This window comes from Lithobates pipiens, unplaced genomic scaffold, assembly GCF_037356315.1.
Source record: "Lithobates pipiens isolate NorthernLeopardFrog02 unplaced genomic scaffold, aLitPip1_a1.2 Scaffold_18, whole genome shotgun sequence".
Taxonomy (NCBI): domain Eukaryota; kingdom Metazoa; phylum Chordata; class Amphibia; order Anura; family Ranidae; genus Lithobates; species Lithobates pipiens.
The window spans coordinates 208,688,201-208,714,878 of record NW_027507758.1 but is presented as its reverse complement, the minus strand read 5'-3'; the positions used below and the strand labels follow the sequence as shown (position 1 = coordinate 208,714,878).

General features: G+C 44.7%; 1 protein-coding gene and 1 pseudogene across 1 annotated transcript; one reads left to right on the top strand and one right to left on the bottom strand.

The window, feature by feature from the left end:
* Positions 1–26,678, top strand: LOC143987654 (protein Mis18-alpha-like). The gene is made up of 5 exons (XM_077486547.1): positions 1–215; positions 4,985–5,051; positions 17,218–17,340; positions 17,423–17,519; positions 25,029–26,678. Exons 1-5 carry the CDS (start codon positions 68–70, stop codon positions 25,119–25,121), a joined length of 528 nt encoding a protein of 175 aa, XP_077342673.1. The 5' UTR covers positions 1–67; the 3' UTR covers positions 25,122–26,678.
* On the bottom strand, positions 21,890–22,023 carry LOC143990650 (U2 spliceosomal RNA; annotated as a pseudogene).

Genomic DNA, 26,678 nt, shown 5'->3' with positions numbered 1-26,678 from the left:
ATGTGATTAGCCAGAGCGATCACGTGACTGAGGCTGTTAGAGCGGCGCGAAGTAAGAGCTGTGGAGTATGGAGCTGCCGTCGTTCACATTCGGTAACCTGAGACCGGAGGCCGAAGACCTCACGGTGTTCATGTGCGGGAAGTGCCGGCTCCCCCTGGGGGACTCCTCGGACTGGGACGGCCGTGTGTGCGGGGATGGGGTCTTCCATCTGAAAGGTGGGGGACATGAGAGGCGTCATACTCCTCTATGGCACTCTGTCTGTTTAACCTCTTCCCTGCAGGGGATATTGTCTCCACTTTTTTAACACTTTTAAAATCCTGCATTTTAGGTTGTATTTTTATTTTTTTGTGTGTGGTTTATCTTAAATAAATATATATATATATATATATATATATATATATATATAATATAGAAATATAAATTTTTTTTTGTTAAAATTACTATAACACCCCCCCCCCCCCAATAGGGTATATATATATATTCCGAAAGCGGAGACCCCAGAGAATAAAATGGTGACTGCTGCAATTTTGCATGTGGTATGATATTTGCGCAGCAGTCTATCCATCAAACGAATATATTAAAATTAATTTTCATGCAGAGATATTACGCCCACTTGTATGTCGCTGCCTACTTCTGTGCCCACAAATGTGTGCCCTCACCCCTGCTTTTATTGTACACAGTGGAAGCCTGTCAGCCAATGATTCTCGGCTGGGACCTGCTGATTAGCTGTGTCCAATCACAGCCTAGGGCTCTGTACACACGGAAAGATCTGGCGCACTTTCTCACCAATACAAAGGCATGAGAAGCAGCACACTGTATACCTTGTTTGTCACACATTTAACCCCTTGATTGAGCTAGATATTAACCCCTTCCCAGCCATTATTAGTACAGTGACAGTGTATAGTATTATCACTGAGCACTGTATTATCTACTACTTCAATACTGGACACATTTATCGACTTCCTGCCCAGGCCAATTTCCATCTTTCAAGCGCTGCCACAATTTAAATTACAATTGTGCGGTCAGGCAACCCTGTACCCAAACAACATTTTTATCATTTTGTTCACACAACTAAAGCTTTCTTTTGGTGGTATTTAATCACCGCTGCGTCTTTATTTTTTGCTAAATTAAAAAAATACTGAAAATTTTCCTTGTTTCTGTTATAAAATTTTGCTAATAATCTTTCTTCACAAATTTAGGCTAAAATGTATTCTGCTATATTTCTTAGGTGAGAATAACCCAAATCAATGTATATTATTTCGTCTGTAGGAAAGTGTTTTTTTTTATATTTTTGGTATAATACAGTATCTGAAAATTGATCAATCCTGATGGCCGACCCCTTTTTTGGAAAGTAGACAGACCAAAGTATTGAGGCATGGCAAGATCTTTTGTTTTGTTTTTTGTCATAAGTTTTTGGAAATTGACGATTTTTTTTTTTTTTTTTTTTTCCCCTTTCATACTGTTACCAGTGCAGTACAGCAGCATCATTTGATGGGTGTGGCAGTGATCAGAGACTCTGATATTATTATTCTTTTATTTTTTTATATTGACACACTTTTACCAGAGCATTATGTTACCATATACATTGTACTACTCTGGGGACATGATCAGGGTGTTTTTGTTTGCATACAGTAGTGTATTGCATTGCTATATGCAAGCATTTTACTGAATGAAATGGATTTATTCAGGTTATTTTATTGTGATTAGCTGTAATTGGTCAGAGCTAATCACATGGTACAGATGGTCTGTGATTGGCCCAGTCTGTACCATGTTATCTCACTGACCAATTACAGTTAGCAACACACTTTTATACAATGGATGGCTTGAAAGTAATTAATTTCGTTTGAAAGACCGCTGCACAAATACATTGTGACATAAAATATTGCAACAACCACCATTTTATTCTCTAGGGCAGGGATCTGCAATTAGCGGACCTCCAGCTGTTGCAAAACTACAAGTCCCATCATGCCTCTGGGTGTCATGCTTGTGGCTGTCAGTCTTGCTATGCCTCATGGGATTTGTAGTTCTACATTAGCTGGAGGTCCACTAATTGCATATCCCTGCTCTAGGGTGTCTTCTAAAAAATTATGTTTGGGGATTCTAAGTAATTTTCTAGCTAAAAAAATGATTTTAACTTGAAACCAACAAATGTCAGAAAAAGGTTTAGTGTTTAAGTGGTTAAACTTTTTTCATTTACCCACAGTCTATACCATTGACAAATTGTTACAATGTTTATACTTAAAGCGGGGTTCCACCCTAAAGTGGAACCTCCGCTGATCGGAACCCTCCCCCCCTCCGGTGTCACAATTGGCACCTTTCAGGGGGGAGGGGGGTGGAGATACCTGTCAAAGACAGGTATTTACACCCACTTCCGGGCATAGACTCCCGTGGGAGTCTACGCCATTTCCTGTCCTGCCGCGCTGTCTGCTGGGACACACACGGGTCTCAGAGACAGCGCGAGAATTCCTATTGCGCTGCGCGACTCGCGCATGCGCAGTAGGGAACCGGGAAGTGAAGCCGATTCGCTTCACTTCCTGATTCCCTCACTTAGAATGGTGGCGGCAGCAGCCAAGGGCCGAGCGATCGATCGGCCTCGGCTGCCGGCATCGCTGGAACCCGGGACAGGTGAGTGTCCATTTTTATTAAAAGTCAGCAGCTGTAGTATTTATTTATATTTACTACAGCTGCTGGCTTTTAATATTTTTTTTTTTTTGGTGGAATCCCTCTTTTAAGTTCCACTGATAGTTTTTCTCCTTCCTTTCTTTTGAGGGCGGTGGCTTCAGAAGAGCAGAGAATTTTTTGCATAGAAAGAACTAAACACTTTAGTCAAGATTGCGATAACGATTTTTGATGATTAATTGTGCTGCTCTAATACTAAGATAAACTTATTTGGTTCAGTTTGTGTCAGGCATGTGTGGTGGCAACTGGGTGAGGAGTACAAAGACAAGTGTGTCTTGTCTACAGTCAAGCATGGTGGTGGGAGTGAAATGGTCTGGGGCTGCATAAGTGCTGCCGGTGTCTTGTAAAATAGTGTCCTCCATCAGATGGTGTCCCCTGCGCATGCGCAGTACACAGGAACACAGATTCCGAAAATTGCCGAGGATGAACGGCGCCTGCGCCGTGAGTCCAGGTTCTATCCCCACTATCCAAGTGGACATAGAGTTAGAATAAAAAAGAGCGGAGCGAGGCCGAGCCCGAAGCGTGGCGAGCGAAGCTCGCCCGCGAGGGGCCCTCTAAAATTCTTAACCCTATGTCCGCTTGGATAGTGGGGCTACCCCCTCCACTCACGGCGCAGGCGCCGTTCAGCTTCGGAGTTTTTCCGAAGCCTCGTCTGCTCCGTACTGCGCATGCGCAGTATGGAGCGGACAGCATTTGATAGGCGGACAATATTAGGCAGAACACCGGCACTGGAGAGCTACAGTTCATTGAGGGAACCATTAATGCCAACATGTACTGTGACATACTGAAGCAGAGCATGATCCCCCTCCCTTCAAAGACTGAGTCGCAGGGCAGTATTCCAACATAACGACCACTGCCTTGCTAAAGAATTTGAGGGTGAAGGTGATGGACTGGCCAAGCATGTCTCCAGACCTAAACCCTATTGAGCATCTGTGGGGCGCAAGGTCTCTAATATCCACCAGCTCTGTGATGTCGTCATGGAGGAGTGGAAGAGGACTCCAGTGGCAACCTGTGAAGCTCCGGTGAGCTCCATGCTCAAGAGGGTTAAAACAGTGCTAGAAAATAATGGTGGCAACAAAATATTGACCCTTTGGGCCCAATTTACACATTTTAATATAGGGGTATACTCACTTTTGTTGCCAGTGGTTTAGACAATAATAGCTGTGTGTTATTTTGAGGGGACAGCAAATTGACCCTGTTATTAGGGCCGAAACAATTAATCGATTACTATTTTCATAATCGATTAATCGGCCACTAACATAATGGGGTTAAAAAAAACTAAAATTAGCCTTTTAAAGTACAAAAAGAGCAAATCGCTACTGTAAATATTACTTTCACTGTCCCATAGTAAAAAATTAACCCCTTACAGTAGCAATTATTTGCTCTTTTTTTTTTAACCCCATTATGTTACTAAACATCTCAGGCCTGGGTCACACCTCTGTGGTTTTTGGTGCTTTTTGCAGAAACACACTACAGTTCATTTACATGGTTTCTTATGGGACATGTTCGCATCCATGATTTTTTTTTCAGCTGCTGTGTATTTGGAAAAGACGAGGACTTTTTTTTTTTTTATTTTTTTAACACAAAATGGTGCTATTTTGTTTTTTTGTTTCAATATACTTAAATGGAGAAGCTGCAGAAAAGCATGTAATAATGCATTTTTGCGGCAATTAGTGTTTTTTAATCTGCCCAACAACAAATTGGCCAAAAATAAGAAAATGCAAATTGCAGCAAAATTACCATTCTTATTTTAAAGTTATTAACCGATTAATCTAAACAATAATCGGCCAACTAATTGATTATGAAAATAATCGTTAGTTGCAGCCCTAATTGTTATACAAGCTGTACACTCACTACTTTACATTGTAGCAAAGTGTCATTTCTCCAGTGTTGTCACATGAAAACATATAATATATTTACAAAAATGTGAGGGGTGTACTCAGTTTTGTGAAATACTGTGTGTGTAAATCATCCAGAAATCAGGGAGGGTCCTGCCATGTCAGACCAGGGAATAAGGCTTTATAAATGGTAGAAAATACTGAGTGGGTTAAAGCCAAAGCTTGGAGATAAAAAAAAAAAAAAAAATAAAAAAAAAAAACCTTGATTTTATTTTTTATTTTTTTTCCTTTTGAAGCATATGATGAAAGGATTGTTTCTAGTTTTGTGGTGAACATGAATTTGTCATTTAGCCTAATCAAAGCCAATAAAAAAATAATTAGATTGTGTGACTATATTGTCTGATTCAAAATCGCAGCTTATGATGGCATCTGACGTGCTTATTGTGTCTAACATTTTATTTCTGCAGCCGTTTCAGATAATGTTTGCTTTGAAAATGAGCCAGTCATATCCAGTTACCCCAATGAAACAGGCTGGTAAGTGTGTCTGGACACATACGAGAAGTTCTAATTGAAACTGTAATTTGTCCAAACTGCAGTTTACGTAAAGTAGCGTATACTGGTCTTGTGTATGGGATAATGTTCCCAGAGTAGGACTGGCTGTCACGTCTCAGAAGCTGAGGTTGAAAAGTTAGAGTGTAAAAGAATGACTAACTAGCAAAATCATAGATCAACTTTATGCACTTATGGGCTTCTATTTAGTAACCCGTAGCTACCAGCTAGAGACTTCTATTGTACAGTCCTAACCTTTTATCAGCATGAGGTCTGATTCCTATGGCTTATACTATGTAGTAGAAGGCAAAAGGTTTATTTAAATATAGCTACACTTGCAGGAGCATTGGTTCTCCAGCTGTTTTGAAACTACAAGTCCCATGAGACATTGCAAGACCCTAAAAATCACACAGGCATGACTCCTAGAGGCAGAGGCATGATGGGATTTGTAGTTTCAAAACAGCTGGAGAGCCGAGGTTCCCTACCCCTATACCAGGGATATGTAATTAGCGGACCTCCAGCTGTTGCAGAATTACAAGTCCCATGAGGCATAGTAAGACTCTGACAGCCACAAGCATGACACCCAGAGGCAGACGCATGATGGGACTTGTAGTTTTGCAACAGCTGGAGGTCCGGAAGGTTAGGCGGTTGTAGTCCTGCTTGACCCCTTTGCTGAGCCCATAATGTTGCCCTGAAGTAAGCCCCATTGGTTGTTTGCCCTTTTCTTAGCATATAGCTGAACCTGTATTACTGTATGGGACTCTTTAGTTAACCACATTGGCGAAGTTCCTGGTACCCAACGACAATGGACTGAGAGGTTTTTGCCTATAGTTTTACTTTAAAAGACACAAGTTCATCCAGTTCAACAAATGGAGAAAACATTGTCCTAAACCTAAAGTTCATCCAGTGGAAGGCAAAAAGACCCCGATATAACATCCATAATGTCCAGTTATAGTATATGCATATAGGAAATAATAATCCAGGCCTTTTTTAGAGCCAAAACCAGCTCTTGAGGTAGTCTATTCCACATTTTCACAGCTTTCTGTGAAGAAGCCTTTCTGTATTTGGAAGTTAAATCTCTATTTCTCCAGGCGTAAAGTGTGCACCCTTGTCTTCTGTGATGACAGAGGACAAGGGCAATAACTCAAAACGTTCACTATATGGACCCCTTATGTATTTATACATGTTGATCATATTCCTTCTCAGTCTTCTCTTCTAAAGAGAATAAACTCCATTCAGCTAATCGCTCCTCCATGTCTCTTATCAGTTTTGTTGAAAAGAGAGGGAAATGGGGGCAGAAGGGGCATTGGTACTTTTCTATGAAACGCACTAGGGCAAAACGAGTCATTCAATAAGGTAAAATTGATATTTAACCACTTGCCGACCGCCGCGCAACGATGTACGTCGACAGAATGGCACGGGCAGGCATATGGGCGTACCTGTACGTCCCTGCCTTCCCGCGGGAGGGGGGCCCGATCGGGCCCCCCCCCGTGGCTGCGGCGGTCAGTATTCGTTGAGGAGCGATCCGGGATGAGGGGGCGGCCATTCATTCATGGCCACCCCCTCGCGATCGCTCCCGACGAATGGAAATGCTCCGTGACATCACTTCCTCTCCTGTAATGTAAACACAGGCAGAGGAAGTGATGTAATCTCTCCTCCGTGTCGGTATTTTTCGTTCTGGCACCGAGGAGAGAGGATCGGTGAGTTGCACCAACACGACACTACACAGTAGAACATGCCAGGCACACTCTCACCCCCCGATCACCCCCCCAATTACCCCTGCCCCCCCAGTCACAGTGACACCAATTGCATTTTCTTTTTTTTTTGCATTGGTGTCATTTGTGACTGTAATAACTGTTAGGGCAGTTAGGGTTAGCCCCCTTTAGTTCTAATGTACCCCCCTAACCCCCCCCCCCCAATAAAGGTTTAACCCCGTGATCACCCCCCGTCGCCAGTGTCACTAATGCTGGGTTCACATTGCAGCGGTTTATGAGAACGGATGTGATTCGCACTGCAGTGCAAATCACAATCCGATCTCTGTGCGATTCGAGTTCAGCCATACAGATAGTATGACTGAATTCGCGCCGCACCCGCCGCAAATTCGCACGGGACCCTTTTTTTGGTCCGCAGCAGAATCGGATCGCATGGGTGTTCACACCATGCGATCCGAGTTTGCAGATCGCACTGCGATATGCGAACTGATCTGGGGGTGTCATTAACATTTCACTGACACTCCCAGCAGTTCGCATAGGGCAGTGTGAACTGCTGCCGGGAGGCATGCGATGCGGGAACCCGCCGCGGATTCGTGGCGTTCCCGCATCGCTCCAGTGTGAACCCAGCCTAATAAGCGATCGTTTTTCTGATCGCTGTATTAGTGTCACAGGTGACGCTAGTTAGGCAGGTAGGTATTTGGGTTCGCCGCAGCTTTTTATAGCGCCAGGGACCCCCATATACTACCGCATAAAGCCCCCTGATTGCCCCCCTAGTTAACCCTTTCACCAGTGATCACCATATAACTGTTACAGGCGACGCTGGTTGGTTAGTTATTTTTTTATAGTTTCAGGGCACCCGCCATTTATTACCTAATAAAGGTTTAACCCCCTGATCACCCGACGGGTGTCATTTGTGACTGTAATAACTGTTAGGGCAGTTGGGGTTAGCCCCCTTTAGTTCTAAGGTACCCCCTAACCCCCCCAATAAAGGTTTAACCCCGTGATCACCCCCCGTCGCCAGTGTCACTAAGGCTGGGTTCACATTGCAGCGGTTTATGAGAACGGATGTGATTCGCACCGCACTGCAGTGCAAATCACATCCGATCTCTGTGCGATTCGAGTTCAGCCATACAGATAGTATGGCTGAATTTGTGTCGCACCCGCCGCAAACTCGCACGGGACCCTTTTTTGGTCCGCAGCAGAATCGGATCGCATGGGTGTTCACACCATGCGATCCGAGTTTGCAGATCGCACTGCGATATGCGAACTGATCTGGGGGTGTTATTAACATTTCACTGACACTCCCAGCAGTTCGCATAGGGCAGTGTGAACTGCCGCCGGGAGGCATGCGATGCGGGAACCCGCCGCGGATTCGTGGCGTTCCCGCATCGCTCCAGTGTGAACCCAGCCTAATAAGCGATCGTTTTTCTGATCGCTGTATTAGTGTCACAGGTGACGCTAGCTAGGCAGGTAGGTATTTAGGTTCGCCGCAGCTTTTTATAGCGCCAGGGACCCCCATATACTACCGCATAGAGCCCCCTGATTGCCCCCTAGTTAACCCTTTCACCAGTGATCACCATATAACTGTTACAGGTGACGCTGGTTGGTTAGTTATTTTTTTATAGTTTCAGGGCACCCGCCATTTATTACCTAGTTTCACTAGTGTACCCCTAAATTTAGGGGTGTCTACTTTCCAAAATGGGGTCATTTGGGGGGGGTTTGTGCCATCTTGGCATTTTATGGCCTTCAAAACTAACGCCCTTAGAAAGCCTGAAGGCGGTGCTTGGTTTTCGGGGCCCCGTACGCGGCTAGGCTCCCAAAAAGTCCCACATATGTGGTATCCCCGTACTCAGGAGAAGCAGCAGAATTTATTTTGGGGTGTCATTTCACATATGCCCATAGCATGTGTGAGCAATATATCATTTAGTGACAACTTTGTGTAAAAAAAAAAAAAAATTTTCTCCAGTCATCTTCCAGGACGGCACACCTGAGAGATGACTGGTCCACCTGACAGGAAACACAATCAACAACAAGTTTAAAAGTCCCCACCCCTCCCTCAGACCCTCAGTTCTTGATTGTGTTTCCCACAGGATGGCAGCGAAACCAAGTTTCTTTTTACTTTCGTGATTGGGGGTCGGGGACCCTGTTTTTTCTCCTTGTGAGGTGTATTTTCATGGGACTTAACAGACAGGGTCTGTGGTGCTCCCTTATAACCCCCAGGGAACACTTGGGGGTGATAGCCCTCACTTTAGGCCTCTTTCAGGAGCCTTGCTATAGTCTCAGGGACAGGGGAGTTGTCCCTGTAGTACTAATCCCCTTTTGCCTTCCTACCTTGAACAGGGTTCGTTGGTGGATTAAGGTGAGCTGCTTTTTCCGATGCTGAACGCGGATGGCGTGCGTTCCAGCTCCACGGCGCATGTCCGGAAGTTAAGTGACATCACTTCCGGGTATCGAGTTTTGGCGCATAGGTGCGTTCCAGCCTCAGGGCGCACCGGAAGAGGCCGTACGTCATTTCCGGACGTTCGGACCTCCTAAAGATGGCGCCGTTCGGCGCGTTTTTTAAACAAACCGGTGTGTGTGTGAAGCACCCTGTTTTTTTCTTCTGGAAGCGCTTTTGTGTGGCAGCATCTACAAGGGGACGCTCAAGATAGTACCTTGGTCCAGCGATCCTGCAGGGCAGTAAATCGCCATGGAAGTGGAGGGTGCGTCTGAGCAGACAGCCGTGGAGGTCGCCACAGGGGGTGAGTGATCCAGCTGTGTTCAGGGGCAGGGTACTCTAGGGTAGACTGCCTGTGCCCCTTTAGGACATGTGTAGCTAATCGTATATTTGTTTTTTGACTATTCCCAGGGACTGAAAGCTCTGCCCAGGGGTCAGCTGCTAGGTCTAAGGGAAAGGCTACTGCAAAGTCCAGACGTTGTGGGTATTGTAATTCTAAGTTATCACAAGACCACACTAAGCCTTTCTGCGATAGATGTATCATTAAGCTCGCAGGCAAGGAAACCGCCCAGGTCGTGAAGGAATGTAGGGCCTTACAAGCAGAAATGTTGGCTACCCTTCAGTCCTTTCAATCTACCTTAGTGAAGGGTTTGGAGGAGGGACCGTCAGAGAGAGAGTCCCCTCAGCTCCAAGAAAATGTTTCCATATCTTATGCGGAAAGTTCCCAAGGCCAAGTCTCCCTTTTGTCGGAGGTGGAGGAAGGTCAGGTCCCAGATTTTAGCTCTGGGGAGGAAGATTCAGACCAAGATAGCCAGGGGGAGGCTAAACTTGGGGGACTTTTGTTCTCGAGTGAGGACATGGAAGGCTTATTAAAAGCCATTTACGCCTCAGAAGACATCCAGGTTCCCTCTGCTCAAGTCTCAGCGCAGGACAGAGTATATAGAGGTCTAGGAAGGTTGCAGGCTAGAACCTTTCCCATCCACCAGTCTCTGAAAGAGATAATCCTCAGAGAATGGAAAGAACCTGAACGCAAGCTTCTCAAATTGAAAGCTTGGAAAAGAAGGTGCCCCTTTAAAGATGTGGAGGGAAATTTTTTAAAACGCCTCGCTTGGATGCATCCTTAGCGCAGGTTTCTAAGAGATCAGATTTATCCTTCGAAGATGCTGGAAATATCCAGGATCAGATGGATAGAAAGTCGGAAACTTTACTCAAAAGAGCCTGGGAGGCGAATGCGGCAGCAATGGCACCGGCTCTAGCTTCCGCCTGTGTAGCCAGGAATGCAGACACCCGGCTCGGCAAGTTAATGGATCACGTTTCCCACAGTAGGGAGACTAAAGGAATCGTAGACTCGCTGGAGGTAATCAGTCGAGCGGTTGCTTATGTGGCAGATGCAGCAGTGGAGACTGTTAGGACCACAGCTAAGGCAGCAGCACTTTTGAACTCTGCCAGGAGGGCCCTATGGGTAAAGACCTGGGATGGAGACTTTACTTCCAAATCTCACCTATGCGGCATTCCCTTTGAGGGTTCCCTGCTCTTTGGCTCAGGCTTAGATCAGGTGTTGTCCCGATCTACTGAGAGGGGTAAGAAGTTCCCGGTGAGGCCCAAGAGGGAAAGGGGTAAGACATTTTTTCGAGGCCCCTACTCAAAGACCCATCATAAGGGCAAAGCTGAACAGAGGAAGAAGTGGAACTTGGGAAAAGGAAAAGAAAAAAGTGCAATTCTTTTCTCCAGTTCCGGAGCCTCCCAGAAAGAAGGCAAATGACGCCACCGTAAAGGTAGGCGCAAGACTCAGCAACTTCCTTCCCCAATGGGAAAGGATTACGCAGAGTCCATATATTTTAAAACTCTTAGAAGGGGCGTACAGACTAGAATTTCAGAGTCTTCCCCCACAGGAGTTTCTGGTTACTTTTCCTCCCAGGGACCCAACCAAGGCCAAAGGGTTACTGAAAAATTTAAAGGAACTAGCAGAGCAAGGGGTGATTGCTCCAGTACCAACCAGTCAGCTAGCCCAGGGTTTTTACTCACATGTATTTGTGGTCCCAAAACCCTCAGGCAGGTTTCGGTTGATAATAAATTTGAGAAGACTCAACCGTTACTTACTTCACAAGAAATTCAAGATGGAGAGTATTTACTCAATAAGAAGACATCTTCAGAGAGGAGTTTTTTATGGTCACCTGGACCTAAAAGACGCCTATCTACATGTACCCATTGCTCCCGAACACCAGAAGTACCTACGCTTCGCAGTTTGCATACAGCAGGAGGTACAACACTGGCAGTTCAGGGCTCTTCCCTTTGGACTGGCGGCAAGTCCAAGGATATTCACAAAGGTGATGGCCGAAGTAGTAGCATATCTACATCTGCAAGGGATAGGGTTAATACCCTATTTGGACGACTTGCTGATCTACAGTGTGGATCAGAGGCAAGCAGTTATAGACAGAGACATCGTGTTAGAAACTCTGGAGACCTTGGGCTGGATGGTCAGTCGGGAGAAGTCCTCACTGACTCCATCTCAGCTAAAACTATACCTAGGTTACCTGTTAGACTCGCAGGCACAGAAGGTATTTTTACCAACAGAGAAGGTAACGAAGGTCCAGAATGCGGTTGTCACCCTTCTCGAAAGAGGAGAAGCCTCTCTGAGATATATAATGAGACTGCTGGGTCTCATGACAGCCTGCATCCCGGCAGTAACCTGGGCACAACTTCATTCTCGGGAGCTTCAGTCTTTCCTTCTTGCCTCATGGGGAGGAAAAAGAGAAACATTAGAGAACAGAATACCCATCACAGAGGAGGTATCTCGTTCTCTGCGGTGGTGGCTCGACCCACAGAATCTGTTGAAGGGTCGCCACTGGTCTCAGGTAGACCCTTTGGTCTTAACCACGGACGCCAGCGCTTGGGGTTGGGGGGGCTCATCTGGGAGTCCGATATACCCAGGGGTCCTGGAGCCACGGCCAAGCCAGGGAATCTTCCAATTTCAGGGAACTTCTGGCAGTAGGCAAAGCCCTAGACTATTTCCGAGAGGAACTACAGGACAGGGAGGTTCAGGTCCTCTCAGACAACCTGGTCACGGTGGCATACTTAAACCACCAAGGGGGGACAAGGTCGGTCAAGCTAAGACGGTTAGCACAACAGATCCTTGTGAAAGCAGAAAAGAGGGTTCTTTCACTGTCAGCGGTTCATATAAAGGGCTCACTCAATCTGCAGGCAGATTTCCTAAGCAGACAGCCCATCCTTCAAGGGGAATGGGGATTGAGCAAAGAAATCTTCTTCCTGGTGTGCAGACATTTTGGCAAGCCAGAAATAGATTTGTTCGCCTCCCGAGAGAATGCGAAGGTTCTCAGGTTTTTCTCCCTTTTACAAAGATCAAGAAGCAGAAGGGATAGACGCTCTTGTACAAGTGTGGGATTTCAGACTGGCTTATGCCTTTCCCCCATTGGTACTCCTTCCCAGAGTCCTACAGAAATTAACCTACTCAGGGTCAGACCTGATACTGATAGCATCCTGGTGGCCCAAGAGAGTTTGGTTTCCCACCATTCAGGGTCTCTCGATAGCTCCCCCGCTCCGTCTGCCGGTACAACGAGACCTGCTCAGTCAGGGTCCAGTCTTTCACCCCGACCCGGGTCGTCTCTCTCTGACAGCATGGCTATTGAGAGGGAAATACTCAGAGACAGGGGCTGTTCGGAAAGAGTGATAGATACTCTTCTCCTCAGTAGGAAAGGAGTCACCAGAAAAATTTATGCAAAGGTCTGGAAAGTCTTCTCCCACTGGCTACAGTCTAAGGAGGGGGCTCTCCAGATGATACCTACCATCCTAGACTTTCTTCAGGAGGGGGTGGACCAGGGTTTGGCAGTTAGCACCCTAAAGGTCCAGATGGCAGCCCTGTCCGTGTTTTTTTGATAGGAAGCTAGGACAGGAGCCGCTAATAAAAAGATTTTTGTCGGCCAGGGAAAGGGTAGTCCCAATTAAGTCGGTCAGTTGCCCTCCATGGGACCTGTCCCTGGTATTAGATGCCCTAACAAGGGGGCCTTTTGAGCCGGTGGCTCAAATTTCTGTTAAACTCTTATCATTTAAGTTGGCCTTCCTTCTGGCTATCACTACGGCCAGAAGGGTGTGTGATATACAGGCTCTGTCGATTAAAGAGCTGTTTTTGCGCATCCTAGAGGATAGGGTAATCCTCACTCAGGATCCTCTTTATTTGCCAAAGGTAGCTTCATTATTTCACAGAACACAGGAGTTTATTCTCCCGTCCTTTTGTCAGAATCCTAAGAATAAGGAGGAGGAAAGATTCCATTTCTTAGATGTCAGACGTTGTCTCCTAGTCTATTTAGAAAGGGTGAGAGACTTTAGGAGATCCAGTCATTTATTGATCACCTTCTCAGGGAAGAGAAAGGGTCTACAAGCATCTAAAACAACGATAGCCAGATGGGTTAGACAAACCATATCCATCGCTTATAGACAGGCGGGTAAACCAGTACCAACCCGCCTTAAGGCGCATTCAGCCAGATCCCTAGCGACCTCCTGGGCAGAAAGGGCAGGCGCCTCAATCGACCAGTTCTGCAAAGCAGCAACATGGACGAGCCATAGAACTTTTCTGAGGCACTACAGAGTGGAGCTGTTGTCCCCTCAGGATTTGGCATTTGGCAGGAAGGTCCTACAAGCGGTTGCCCCGCCCTAAAGGTAGGCCTGAACTTCTTGCTTATCCTCTCAGGTGTGCCGTCCTGGAAGATGACTGGAGAAAATGACCAGTTACACTTACCGGTAACGTCTTTTCTAGGAAATCTTCCAGGACGGCAGGCCTACTTCCCTACCCTTATTTTATTGGTGTGGTATATTGATTCCTCACAGAATGTTCCCTCTGACACTGGTGTGGGATTTTCTTTACCATAACTGAGGGTCTGAGGGAGGGGTGGGGACTTTTAAACTTGTTGTTGATTGTGTTTCCTGTCAGGTGGACCAGTCATCTCTCAGGTGTGCCATCCTGGAAGATTTCCTAGAAAAGACGTTATCGGTAAGTGTAACTGGTCATTTTTTTTGTCATTATTCAATCGCTTGAGGCAAAAAAATAAAATATTCAATGGGCTCAACATGCCTCTTATCAATTTCCTTAGGGGGTCTACTTTCCAAAATGGGGTCATTTGGGGGGATTTTGTACTGCCCTGCCATTTTAGCACCTCAAGAAATGAGATAGGCAGTCGTAAACTAAAAGCTGCGTAAATTCCAGAAAACGTACCTTAGTTTGTAGATGTGACAACTTTTGCGCAAACCAATAAATATACAGTTGTTGACTTTTTTTTACCAAAGACATGTGGCTGAATACATTTTGGCCTAAATGTATGACTAAAATTGAGTTTATTGGATTTTTCTAATAACAAAAAGTAGAAAATATCATTTTTTTTTCAAAATTTGCGGTCTTTTTACGTTTATATCACAAAAAATAAAAATCGCAGAGTCAGTCAAATACCTTTAAAAGAAAGCTCTATTTGTGGGAAAAAAAGGATGCAAATTTTATTTGGGTACAACATTGCATGACCGCGCAATTACCAGTTAAAGTAGCGCATTGACCAGCAAAATGGGCCGGTCTGAAAGTGGTTAATATCCATTTTGGGCATTTTGTTACAATGTGTTGTAGTATTCATGTTTTACCTACTCTGTATCATAGTGCAATAAATAATACATATATTAGATCAATATGTCCAAATTGCTTATTAAATATCATTTTTACATTATTGAATGACTCGTTTTGCCCTAGTGTTTCATATATAGTCCCAGTGCCCCTTCTGCCCCTATTTCCCCTCTCTTCATATAATCAGGGATAGAGACCTGTGTACTGGATGGTCATGGCCTCATAAAAAGACCAAACAATTTTTTATTTTTTCATTATCAGTTTTGTTTGTATCCTATTTGTGAGCTGGTGTCCAAAACTCAACTGAACTCTATTTTTGGCTAAGGCCCCAAAAGAATCTGATGGTTCAGTACAAAATTGCCAAAGAGAGTGTTTGTTTGCCTGAAGTGAAATAAATGTTGCACAAGACATGGATCATCCCCCACCAGCTGAGGTGGTTCCTCCCACTGGCTTGTATGCCCCCAACCACCGGGCCGCGGCCTGCTACCGGGCCGCGGCCTGCTACCGGGCCGCGGCCTGCTACCGGGCCGCGGCCTGCTACCGGGCCGCGGCCTGCTACCGGGCCGCGGCCTGCTACCGGGCCGCGGCCCGCTACCGGGCTGCGGCCCACTACCGTGCCGTGGCCTCTCTGCAGCCAGGCTGCAGGTTCAGCAGGCGGGTGGATAATAGAGGCAGGTGGATGAGTGAACCAGGCTGGCGAGCAGAGATGACCTCTCGCTCCGCATCACCACTCTTCTGCCCTGACAGGCCAGGCCTCTTCAATGTCCAAGCTGCATCGGGGAGCAGAGAGATGCCATCTCTCACCGCCAGGAATGAAGATATTTTCATGTTAATTTTACAGTTGACCTAGTGGGATAAAGTGACCTTTTTATCCAAAAGGTCATGTAAAACCCTGATGTGCAAATAAGCAAAAATACTTGATCTTTTCCCATACCTATTCTAAGCGCATTATGAAGGAGTGTCTCACTGGTGACCTCATTCCTGTCCTTTCTCCACATATAAGCAATCTTCCAGTGTTACACAACATGTGCAGTACAGTAGACCTGGAGCTGCCGATCCTCCCTTTCTGTCTAGCTTGTGTAGTTCTAAAAAGGCCAGCATTAATCTTGGTTATTAAAGTGACTCCTGTTTCTGCTTTTAAAGATTCTCACTAGGGGAGCAAACTGCTGCAGATGAGAAGCTCGGTGAACGAGAGGGGTGGCTACACATACCCGCTGCAAGCTTTCCGATTTCCCCCCCCCCCCCCCCCCCCATCATCCAATTTGTGGAATGCTGTTCTGACTTTACTCCTCACATGATTGAGCAAAAGGATGTGTGTGGGCATGGCTCAGCAGCAAGCTCTTGCACTTCTGGGTTTCATTTGTTAATAAGGGCTTGACTTGCCTGACTTTGGTACTGCGCCATGTCCACCTGATATCCACATGTCCAGGAAGAGTGCCTAGCTATTTTTTTGAGAGCATTGGATTTGTGAATTTTGGAAAGGTAGGACATTTGTCTGGAATGAGATAATGAGCCAGTTCACACCACATGCAGTCCAGTGTGTGTTTTTTGTTCTGCATAACATAAAAAAATAAAGCATGGAAATGGCATAGTTCACACAAGTGCCTACAGTTCCAGTGCGTTCCAGATCCAGAATAAAAAAAGTAGAATGTGCTGCATTTTTCCTGTACTGGAATGCTGTAAATGGCATCAAAAACGATTAAGAAAAAAGAAGGGGGGGGGATGCGCTGGAATGCAACAAAAATGAGCATGCAGAAAAGCTTCTGGAACGCATCCGGACTGCATTTCTATGGCGTGAACTGGCCCTAAAGTGATTCTAAAGGCTGTAATTTAAAAGAAATAATAAAAAAAAAAGTCGTATGTGCCTGGTCTATGGCTTTGCACAGAGCAGCCCTGATCATCTTCTTTTTCCCCTGCCCGTGGTCCGTGCCCCCAATAGCAAGCCTTTTGTGATGGGGCCACTTGAGGCTTGCTCGCATGCTGTGCTTTTGTTAATGGACATTGTCCATTCACACAGTGCAGTTTGACCCCATTCCCTGCTCTTTCCTCATTGGCTCACTGCCTGGGATTGACAGCAGCAAGAGCCAATGACTCCCTCTGCTGTCGGAGCCAATGAGGGGAGAGACAAAGGAGAGCTGCTGCTCTCTTATGTGCATTGCTGGATCGAGACGGGACTCAGTTAAGTTAAAGGTGGACTGGGGAGCTTCACCCAGAAAGTTTCATGCAGAGAATGTGTGAAGGTAAAAAAACACCTGCCTTTAGAACCATTTCAACTTTTATTTTTTACAGGACTTATACATTTAAAGTAAAAAAAATAGATGGTTTAATGATGCCATTCTTTCATAAACCTTTTCATGGATAGTCTAATTTCTTAGCTATTAGTGTTTTTCAGATCTTGCAATGCAAAGGATGTATGTCACCTGTTGGAAGGATTTATTTGTCTGTACCCAGAGGTCAGGACAGCAAGATTGACTCTTTCACCTTAAATCTCTCCGCTGTCACAATGTAAGAGGAAATGAAACCATACATGGTGTAACTAGTGATTCTTGTTTCTGCGTGTATGTCTAATGTCAAGTTTCACACTTAGGTATACATTTGGTTCTGCAAGAAAACAAGTACTATCGCCATGTGATGCGCCCCTCACACTGGAGAAGTGTCATATATTTGAAGATGAAATTAAAAAGGTAATGGAATAACCCAAAGTAAGATGGGATTTTTAATTTCTTGGATATGAGTAACCAAACCTGAATTTTGTTTGCTTTCAGCTATAGTGAATTGCAATCGTTGCTAAATTGAAGCAATCATTTATTGGATTGTGGCTCACCAATTCTTAGATGTGATGGTTGCATTTTTAGTTTTATTTTCTTTCCTTTTTTTTTTATTTTTTTTTATTTTTTGCCTTTGTTTTATTTCCACCTGAAAATCTGGCCAGTAAGTTTGTGCTTTAAAATGAACCGCTTTTATTTATGTAAAACCTTTACCCCCCAAAAAAAAAAATTTGATTTGCTGTAACTGCTTGTAAAGTATTAGCTGGAGTTTGGCCTATATGTTACATAGTAAGGTTGAATAAAGACACCAGTCCATCCAGTTCAACCAGAGTGTCTACAATTGTCCCAATCTCTGTACATTGTACACTCACATCGGTCCCTACCCTCAATGAGCCCACAATCCAAGGTCCCCATTCATATACTAGGGCCAATTAACCTACCTGCATGTCTTTGGAGTGTGGGAGGAAACCGGAGTACCCGGAGGAAACCCACCCAGGCACAGAGAGAGAGACAGAGGAGAACATGCAAACTCCAGGCAGGTAGTGTCGTGGTTGGGATTCGAACCAGCAACTTTTTTTACTGCTAGGTGAAAGCTAACCACTACACCGCTGTGCCAACCCGAACCACTGTGCCACCATGTACGTGTCTTTTAAATCTGCTTGCACATCTAGCACCCCCCCCCTTTCCCCCAGACTGATGATGCTGCTGTCCAGAGGTGCCCCTTCATCCAGAATGTGGGTGTACTAATACAGGAGATGTGTTTCTGGTCAGATCTCTATGTAAAAATGGGGGGGGGGGGGGGGAGGCCTAAGTAAAGAAAACAAATGCAGCCACCACATCTAAGGACTGGTAAGCCATAATAGATTACATTTTTGGTTTTGGGTTTAGTTCTGCTGTAAATATTAAATGAGAAGTACAGCCAAAGCTTGTTTGGTTGTACTTCTGTGGATCACAGGAGTGCAGTCCGTTCTCAGCAGACAGCGGACTGACGTCACAGAGCCGATACAGGCTCGGGCAAGATGGCGACAATGGAGTCGGGATCTGCCCATATGCCTGGACTGGCACCCAGCTCGGCCTCTGAGTGAGCCGATGAAAGCCTGCAACCACTCCCACCCCTCCACAATCTAGCTCTCCAGTGAGTGTGGTGGGGGAGGCAGATCAGAGAGCTGTGAGAACCGAATGATCGGCAGTGTTCTATCGCACGGCTTTCAGTGTTAGAGGCGCCAGGTGACAGATGCATCGGATCGATTTGTTTATCGGTTTGTGCTGCTTAGAAAGTCTAATCAAAGCCAGACAATCGGCTTCTTCCTGTTCTTCAGGGACAACCTTACTTCCTTATTTCTCAATTCTGCATGAGGGCCTCTCGCTTCCTGAAAATGTCCTTCTCTTCTACATACCCCCGCCCCCATCCCTCCTATCCTTTTTAGACAGACATGCCTAGACTTGTACAGCCCCACCCCTATCCCTTTTCTCCTTCTGAGATCTCCTCCTAGTTTTGGTTAGCAGCTTCTCCAAAGAGGCAGGCTTTGGAAGTATGTTCTGTTTGTTAGAAACTGTAATATGGCTTACAATGCAAGATGGTGCAGGTTTTCTACAATGTATAACCATGTGATTTTCTGCATGGCACTGTGTGCATGGTGTAGCACATGCCCAGCTGAGGGCGCTACATATGCTTTTAAGGCTCTGTTTCCAGTAGTGCAACTTGTCATGTGACTTTTGGACACAGTCACATGACAAGTCACAGCCCATTGATTTCAATGGCAACGTTACCATCTATGCGACTTTGAAAAGGTGCCTGCACTACTTTGTTGCAACTTTTGATCCAGAGTGTTAAGTTGGATCAAAGCTTCATTCAGTCGCACTCTAAATCGCACAACTTTGGAGTCACACTAGTGGAAAACGAAGCCTAAGGTTGGAGTGTGACTTTGGAGTGTGACTTTGGAGTGTGACTTTGGAGTGTGACTTTGGAGTGTGACTTTGGAGTGTGACTTTGGAGTGTGACTTTGGAGTGTGACTTTGGAGTGTGACTTTGGAGTGTGACTTTGGAGTGTGACTTTGGAGTGTGACTTTGGAGTGTGACTTTGGAGTGTGACTTTGGAGTGTGACTTTGGAGTGTGACTTTGGAGTGTGACTTTGGAGTGTGACTTTGGAGTGTCTGGATCAGTTGCATCAAAGCATTGCAGGTACCTTTTTTCAAAGTCGCTGACTTTCAAAGTCACGTACATACACTGGAACATTGTCCTTCTCGGGTTGTCATGTCACTAGCTTTCTGGAACCACACCCACTGGCTAATTTTACACTTGGAAGAAAGTAGTTTTGAAGTCATGTGATGGCACTGGATGCAGCAAAATAAAGGTAGAAAAACTGGGATTTTTAAATTTTGAGGCATAAGGCTAAAGTTGGCTCACATTAATGATTGCAGGGGAGAATTTAAGTGTTAGGGTGGACTTCCACTTTAAGTATGATTCTAAAAAGAAAACAAAAACCCATGCATCTTTCAAATGAGTGGTTAATAATTGCCTTTAAATGGTAACTCCATTTTCATGGGGGAAAAAATGGCAAAGTAAAAAATAATATAGCATATACAATTGCGACATAAGTCATATAGTGACTGACTGTTATTAAAAATTAGCTTTCCTGTTCAATCTGCAGACGCTGTAATTTTCTGAAAATATGATGCAATATGGCTACCTGAAGTTGTTATGTACTGAGCACACCCCAGAAACATAATTTCCTGTTTTGTGTGATTGGCTCACCAATTCTCCCAGAAGTCTGCCTAAGATACAAGTCAGATTTCAGGCATCTCCTGCAGCAAAAAAATTAAATTTTTGGTGAGATACTCCCAATAGGAACATGTCTAAAGGGATGCAGGCCCCACAGATTTCCTCATTAGTGTTCTGCAGCTGTACGTTCAGAGCATGCATGCTTCTTCTTCCTGAGGCCTGAGGAACTCAGTTTGTGAGTAGTTTGTTGCTTTTTATGATTGAAGAGCAAGTAAACCCTGATGGGTTTACTTCCTCTTTGTTTCCCTGCAAAGGTAAAGCATAATTGGCTACTAGGCATCGCGTAGCAGCCCATTATGTGTCATTTACCTGACACAGGAGCCTGCAATGTCACCGCTGTCCCCTCTTCCACAGAGCGTCCATCTTCTTTCCGGGTATCGTGGCTCCAGTGCTGTGATTGGCCAGAGCCGCAATGATGTCACTCCCACGCATATGCATGGGAGCCGCCACTAACGGCATATCGCCATTAGCAGGGGCATGCTCAGTGCGCCTGCACGCCGCTATCTATGGCGCATGCAACGTAAACAGCAATGCCTGTCTTTTTGCAAATATCTCCTAAACCGTGTAGGTTTAGGAGATATTTCTTGGACCTACAAGTAAGCCTTAATCTAGGCTTACCTGTAGGTCAAAGTGGTCTGTAAGGGTTTACAACCAATTTGAATAGTTCCTAATTTTTTTCTATTGAAAAACCTGTGGCGTGCAAAACACACCCAAAAACTTCCACCCGGTGCCAAAAAAAGTGCACACGCATCAAGAGTGAACACAAAAACGTGCAACGGGTGTCCTACTGTCCTCCACTAGGAAGGACCTTACACTGATCCCCTGGGGCGTTAGGCTCCAGATGGGGACTGAGGTACCATACATGGCCCATCTGGCCGAAACCAGACAACCGCCTTTCTCTGGAAGGTCTGCTGAAACAGACCCACCCAGGTACTAGGGTAGAGGCTCCCCTGAAGGTAGACCCCCCAAAAAGAGGGTGAACCAACCCAGAAGGCCTATGTCCATCCTCCCACAAGAATTTCAGGGTTGGCCCGAGGATCGACACCCTACTCGCCAAATGTGCAGTGACAAACATAAAACGTGACACACAACACTCATAGAAATAAAGTGGGGAAGGGATAGTGAAGGAGAGTGAAAAGGTGGCCATTGTGTAATAAAATGACAAGGCCCTCCGGCCAGGAATCAAAAATTCCTCTTGTCCTAGCCAAAAGGCCTGGCCCTAGAGGTGGCCATGGTGCCAAACATCAAAGTGACAAGGCACCTCTGAACTGCCACTTCAGGGGCACATCACCATAGGCTTTTCAACAAAAGCATCCCCGACCCCCCCCCCCCCCCCCCCCCCCAGCCCAGACCACAGCGGCTCCCACCCCAGAAAGGCATGGAGATCAGGGAGCTTAGTGAGAGCCCTTTGCCATCAGGTCTCACCCTTGCTCCCATCACTCCTACCTAATTACATTCGGGAAGTACTGGCCGCTACAAACCGCTCCAGGTTACCTTCACACCAGCAGGTTTTGCACAGCAAACGCCACCCCTGCTCCACCTCGCCGTAGAGCAGGGACAGAAGCAAGCGCCACCTCCCTGGTAACTGATAAGAACATATACTACACTTGATCTTAGCCAAAAGGCCGTGAAGCGATTTAATTATTAATAATAGCACTTAGAGGCTCTAAGGCTTCTTCCTTGTTGCATTGTGGAGGTTCCCTTGCCTTTTTAAAGACTTATACTATGGATATTGTTCCTCTTATTGAGAGGTCCTTAATCTCAATTGTTTCCCTAACCTAACATCAGGGTACCTTTCCATACAAGTGCTGAATTTGTTTCCCTGTGCAAGTGTAGAATCTACTGTAGTAGCTGCCACTACTAGTGTTCTTTGTGCTACTCTCGTTCCCTTGCCAAGCGGCTGCCCTGCTGCATAGTAACCACAAAGAGTCGCTTGTTGTTTTTCCCAATAAGGCAAGCTCTGAGTGGATGAGGTGGAGATGTGGGGCAGGGATGTCAGAATCTCTACTTCTACGAATAGGAGAATACTTTGTATCCATCGAGAGAATTAAAGAGTGATTTCCTTAATGGCATCCATGCCAAGCAACCTCCTGTGAAGCAGGGCAACTGCTCGGCATGGGTCCTGGAAGATGGTAAGGATCAGTGTAGTAGCAGAGATTACTACCATGATTTTCCACTTTCACAAGGAAAGGCCATGTATGAAATAGGTGTACTGACCATGATATATTAAATGGTGACATTCATCCATTCTTTAAAAAAAAAACTGGAGTTAAGAAGTATGTTAACTAGAGGTCAACCAGTAGGGATTTTCTCTGGCCGATGCTGATATTTAGAAATCGCTGCCGATATTTATTTTTTATTTTTATTTTTCCCCTTCATCTCATAATATCTAAGGCCGCGTACACACGCGGGGACTGTTCGCCCAACTTTGTTCGTCAAACAGTTTGAGCGGACAGTCCGCTCAAAATTAGCATGGACGGACTTGGCCACACACGACGAACGAACAGTCCGCTGAAACTTGCGCGATGACGTGAACGGCACGTACGACGGGACTAGAAATACGACGTCCTATACACTGCAATGCAACCTTCGCCGTGTAAATCCTTTCTGAGCATGCGCGGAACTTAGTTTGACGAACAAGCCTAGACATGGGCGGACTGTCCGCTCAAACCAAGTTTCAGCGGACAGTTTTACGGAATTTCCGAAAAACTTTGTTCGTCAGACTGTCCGCTGAAACTGTCCGCTGAAGCCCACACACGAGCGGACTGTCCGTCGAAACACTGTTCAGCGGACAAAGTTGGGCGAACAGTCCCCGCGTGTGTACGCGGCCTAAGTTAGACACCTTTCACACTGGGGTGTTTTTCAGGTGCTTTTTTTGGATAAAAATAGCGCCTGTAAATTGCCTTCAAAACGGCTCCCCTGCAGTCTGTGTGAAAGCCTGAGTGCTTTTACAATGAGGAGATATGCTGGCAGGACGTTAAAAAAAATCAAAAAAAATCCTGCAAGCAGCATCTTTGGAGCGTGTAAACTGCTCCTCCACCACTCCTGCCCATTGAAATGAATGGGCACCACTGTTGAAGCGCATGCAATGCCATTTGGCAGCAGCACTTCACAAGCACAATTAACCCCTCCCTCGGCTACTAGCTAGGTTATAGGTGCCCAGCTAGCAGCCGAATAGCGCCACTAAAATGACGGTAAAGCGCCGCTAAAACTAGCAGCGTTTTACCGTCAACGCCTGCCCGCTCTAGTGTGAAAGCAGCCTTCAGTAATAAGTGATACAGAAAATTTCTTACATTTAAACATTTTATTAAACAAAACAAACATCCAATTCACTTGTATGTATAATTTAGATAAAATAAAAAATACAACTCTATATTAAATACACAAAAACAGGTACTCAAAACTTTTGGATGAAAACAAAGGGCTAACTTTACTGTTTTCTATTTATTTTTATCGGTGTATTTCTTTCCAAAAAAAATTGCGCTTGAAAGACCTCTGTGCAAATACTGCATTACATAAAATATTGCAACAACCAAGTGTCAGGAAAGATTTAGTCTTTAAATGGTAAAACTGAGAACTCCTACATAGGGAGTTCAGTCCATTGAAGAAGAAACATTGTATCTCTTTGATCTTTTCTTGGCAGACTGCCCAGAGAGGAAACAAGTGGCTTCACTGATGTCTTCAGGCAATTTACATTGACTTCTATTACAGAAGTCTTTGTGCTGAACATATAAGCTGCCTTTTTATTAGCATAATCGGCCCACGCTGATTAATTAAAAAAATGCCAAATATCGGTCAACATCTAATGTTAACCTAAAAAAACATGCTGTGCTATGGCTATAAAACATTCGTACCCGCCTTTTTGCAATTTTCTGTGCACTGAACTGTGCACATGCAACCCCGTATAAATTCACAGCACACATTAGTGAAGGATAATTTAACTCTGGGGCACGTGTGGCACCTGGCATCCTGTGCCAACTAGTCAAGAGAATCCAGGACGCTGAGAAAAAGCAGGGGAGAATTGGCTGGCAATTTTTGTGTTGGTGACCACTGTCGCAAGAGAAAGTAGTATGAAATTAAAATGATGGTCTCTGGAACAGAAGATAAGGAGAATACAGTATCTATTATGCCCCTTTGCAAATGGAAGTTATTGTTTCTGTGCAAATATTGGGTTAGGAGGGTAGGTATGAACACCTATGTGATTTGATTCCAGTGCAGAAAAAAGGTGCCTTGTACCTTTGTTGTGTGGCGGTGGTGTTATTTGAATCATATAAAATGATGCCCTCAAATCGCACCACAGAGTTGCATGTGATTTGCACAGGAATGTAATGTGACTAATCACATTAGTGTGAACCCAGGCTAAATGGGAGTGCTTTAAATAAAAGTTGCGTAAAAAAAAAGTTTTTTTTTTTTTTTTTTTTATATGAAAAAGTCTGTTTGAGAGCAGGCACTACACAGTATCGACCGTAGAAAAAAAAAAAAAAAAAAAACAGTGATTTCAATTGACTACATTAGATAATTGCAGAGATGTGGTGTCTGTCCGTATGTAGGACTTTTGCATATTTAATAGTTTATGTGGATTGTGAAGAAAACACTCTAAACCCTATTTATTTTTTTTCCTCTCTGTTCTCCATCACCAAAGTGCAAACAAGTATTGGGAGTATTGCAGAGAAAAGTTGAAGCTCTGGAATCCGAATTACATCATTCACCTTACGAAGAGGAAGACAATTCTTGAAGTTTCTTTTCTCTGTCCTAAAGATTTGTTTGTAGAATCAAACTTGCTTCTGTAATTGTAATTTTCACAGCAATGATTGCACATGCATCTGTATGAGAAAAAATAATAATCATGGCATTTTTCATTTTCATGTCCGTCATGTAATGCAGCCGGGAGCAACCAATAACTTGTCATGCAACTTTGCAGTCCCAATTCACACAGGTGTAAAAAGGTGCCTAAAAAGAAACAGAATTTATAACCCATACAGAAATGTTTATCTTTGCTTTATCCAAAAGAAAAAAAAAATTTGCCCCCCCCCCCCCCCCCCCCCCCGATCAGCCGTGTGTTTTTTTTTTTTTTTTAAATCAGTTAAGTAGCTTTTGGCTGGTTGGGTGACATTACGTGTCCTACCCTCTGCTCCTTTGGCAGCAACAATCCTTACTGCTGCACTGAATGGCATTCATGTAACGTGTGACCACTGTCCATTGTTGTAACAAGGAGGCCAGTCTCCTGCCCCAGGCAGTAGGTCTTTGACAGCATGAGCCAAGATCAAGTGAGTTGAACAACATTTGCCACAGCAATGCTGTTTAAAGAACAAACTGAATTTCCACTTTCAGTTATGACATTATGTATTGACCAACGGTAGTTATTTAAGCCAACAACAAAATAAAAAAAAATATGGTTGGGGCATTAGTCATCACCACCTGAGTGGTCTCTTTGTTACAACACTGGACAGCGGTCACACGTTACTGCTGCACTGAATGGCATTCATGTAAGGATTGTTGCTGCCAAAGGAGCACAGAGGGTAGGACACGTAATGTCATCCAACCAGCCAAAAGCTACTTTAGTTTAGTTTTCTTTTTAGGCACCTTTTTTACACTTGTGTGAATTGGGACTGCAAAGTTGCAGGACAAGTCATACTCCATGATTTCCAATAAGTACCATTTATTTCTGTGTGACTTCAAAGTTGTCCCTGCACTACTTTGGTCCGACATTGATGCGACTTGAGGTCCATAGACTTCAAGATTATACAGGCATTGCTTCAAGTCACGTGACTTTTTTTTTTTTTTTTAGATCATACAAGTGTTACGGAGGCCTTAATGAGAGTTTTCAGTCAGGTTTTTGTCCCTGCTCAGGGGTTTTCCCCTTATTTTATGTTTTCACAATTATCACATGGATAGAAAGTAAAGGAGAATCTCTCCTAACAGATGTTCTAAAACTTCCCCACACTATTGGTTCACGTGTCCTTTCTCTAAAACAGTCAAATGCAATTGTTTGAACACAATGCCTTCCCAAATTCTTCCTCACTTTATCTAAACCTTAAAAGGGATTGAATGAAAACAAATGTTTACTTGTTTAAATCTGATGACCTGATTTCCCCATAAGTTTCTTATTAGTATTGTGGTTATGGAATGTAAGCAATTTTAGCATTTGGGAGAAGCTAGCTGTCCTTTTTGGTAGCAATAGCTGAAGAAAAAGTGTCTGTAGCTGCAGCGCTGACTGTACTGCTTGCTTTGTTTTAAGTTGACAATAACCAAGTTAAACTATGTTTGCCCAACTGGTTGGGAATTGTTTGAC

Bases quoted from the DNA above. Each gene is read 5' to 3' on its own strand.
- LOC143987654 (XM_077486547.1), top strand. From the start codon at position 68: ATGGAGCTGCCGTCGTTCACATTCGGTAACCTGAGACCGGAGGCCGAA. The intron at 5,052-17,217 runs GTAAGTGTGTCT...CTTAGCTATTAG, and splicing joins TACCCCAATGAAACAGGCTG to TGTTTTTCAGATCTTGCAAT. The intron at 17,341-17,422 runs GTAAGAGGAAAT...TTTCACACTTAG, and splicing joins AATCTCTCCGCTGTCACAAT to GTATACATTTGGTTCTGCAA.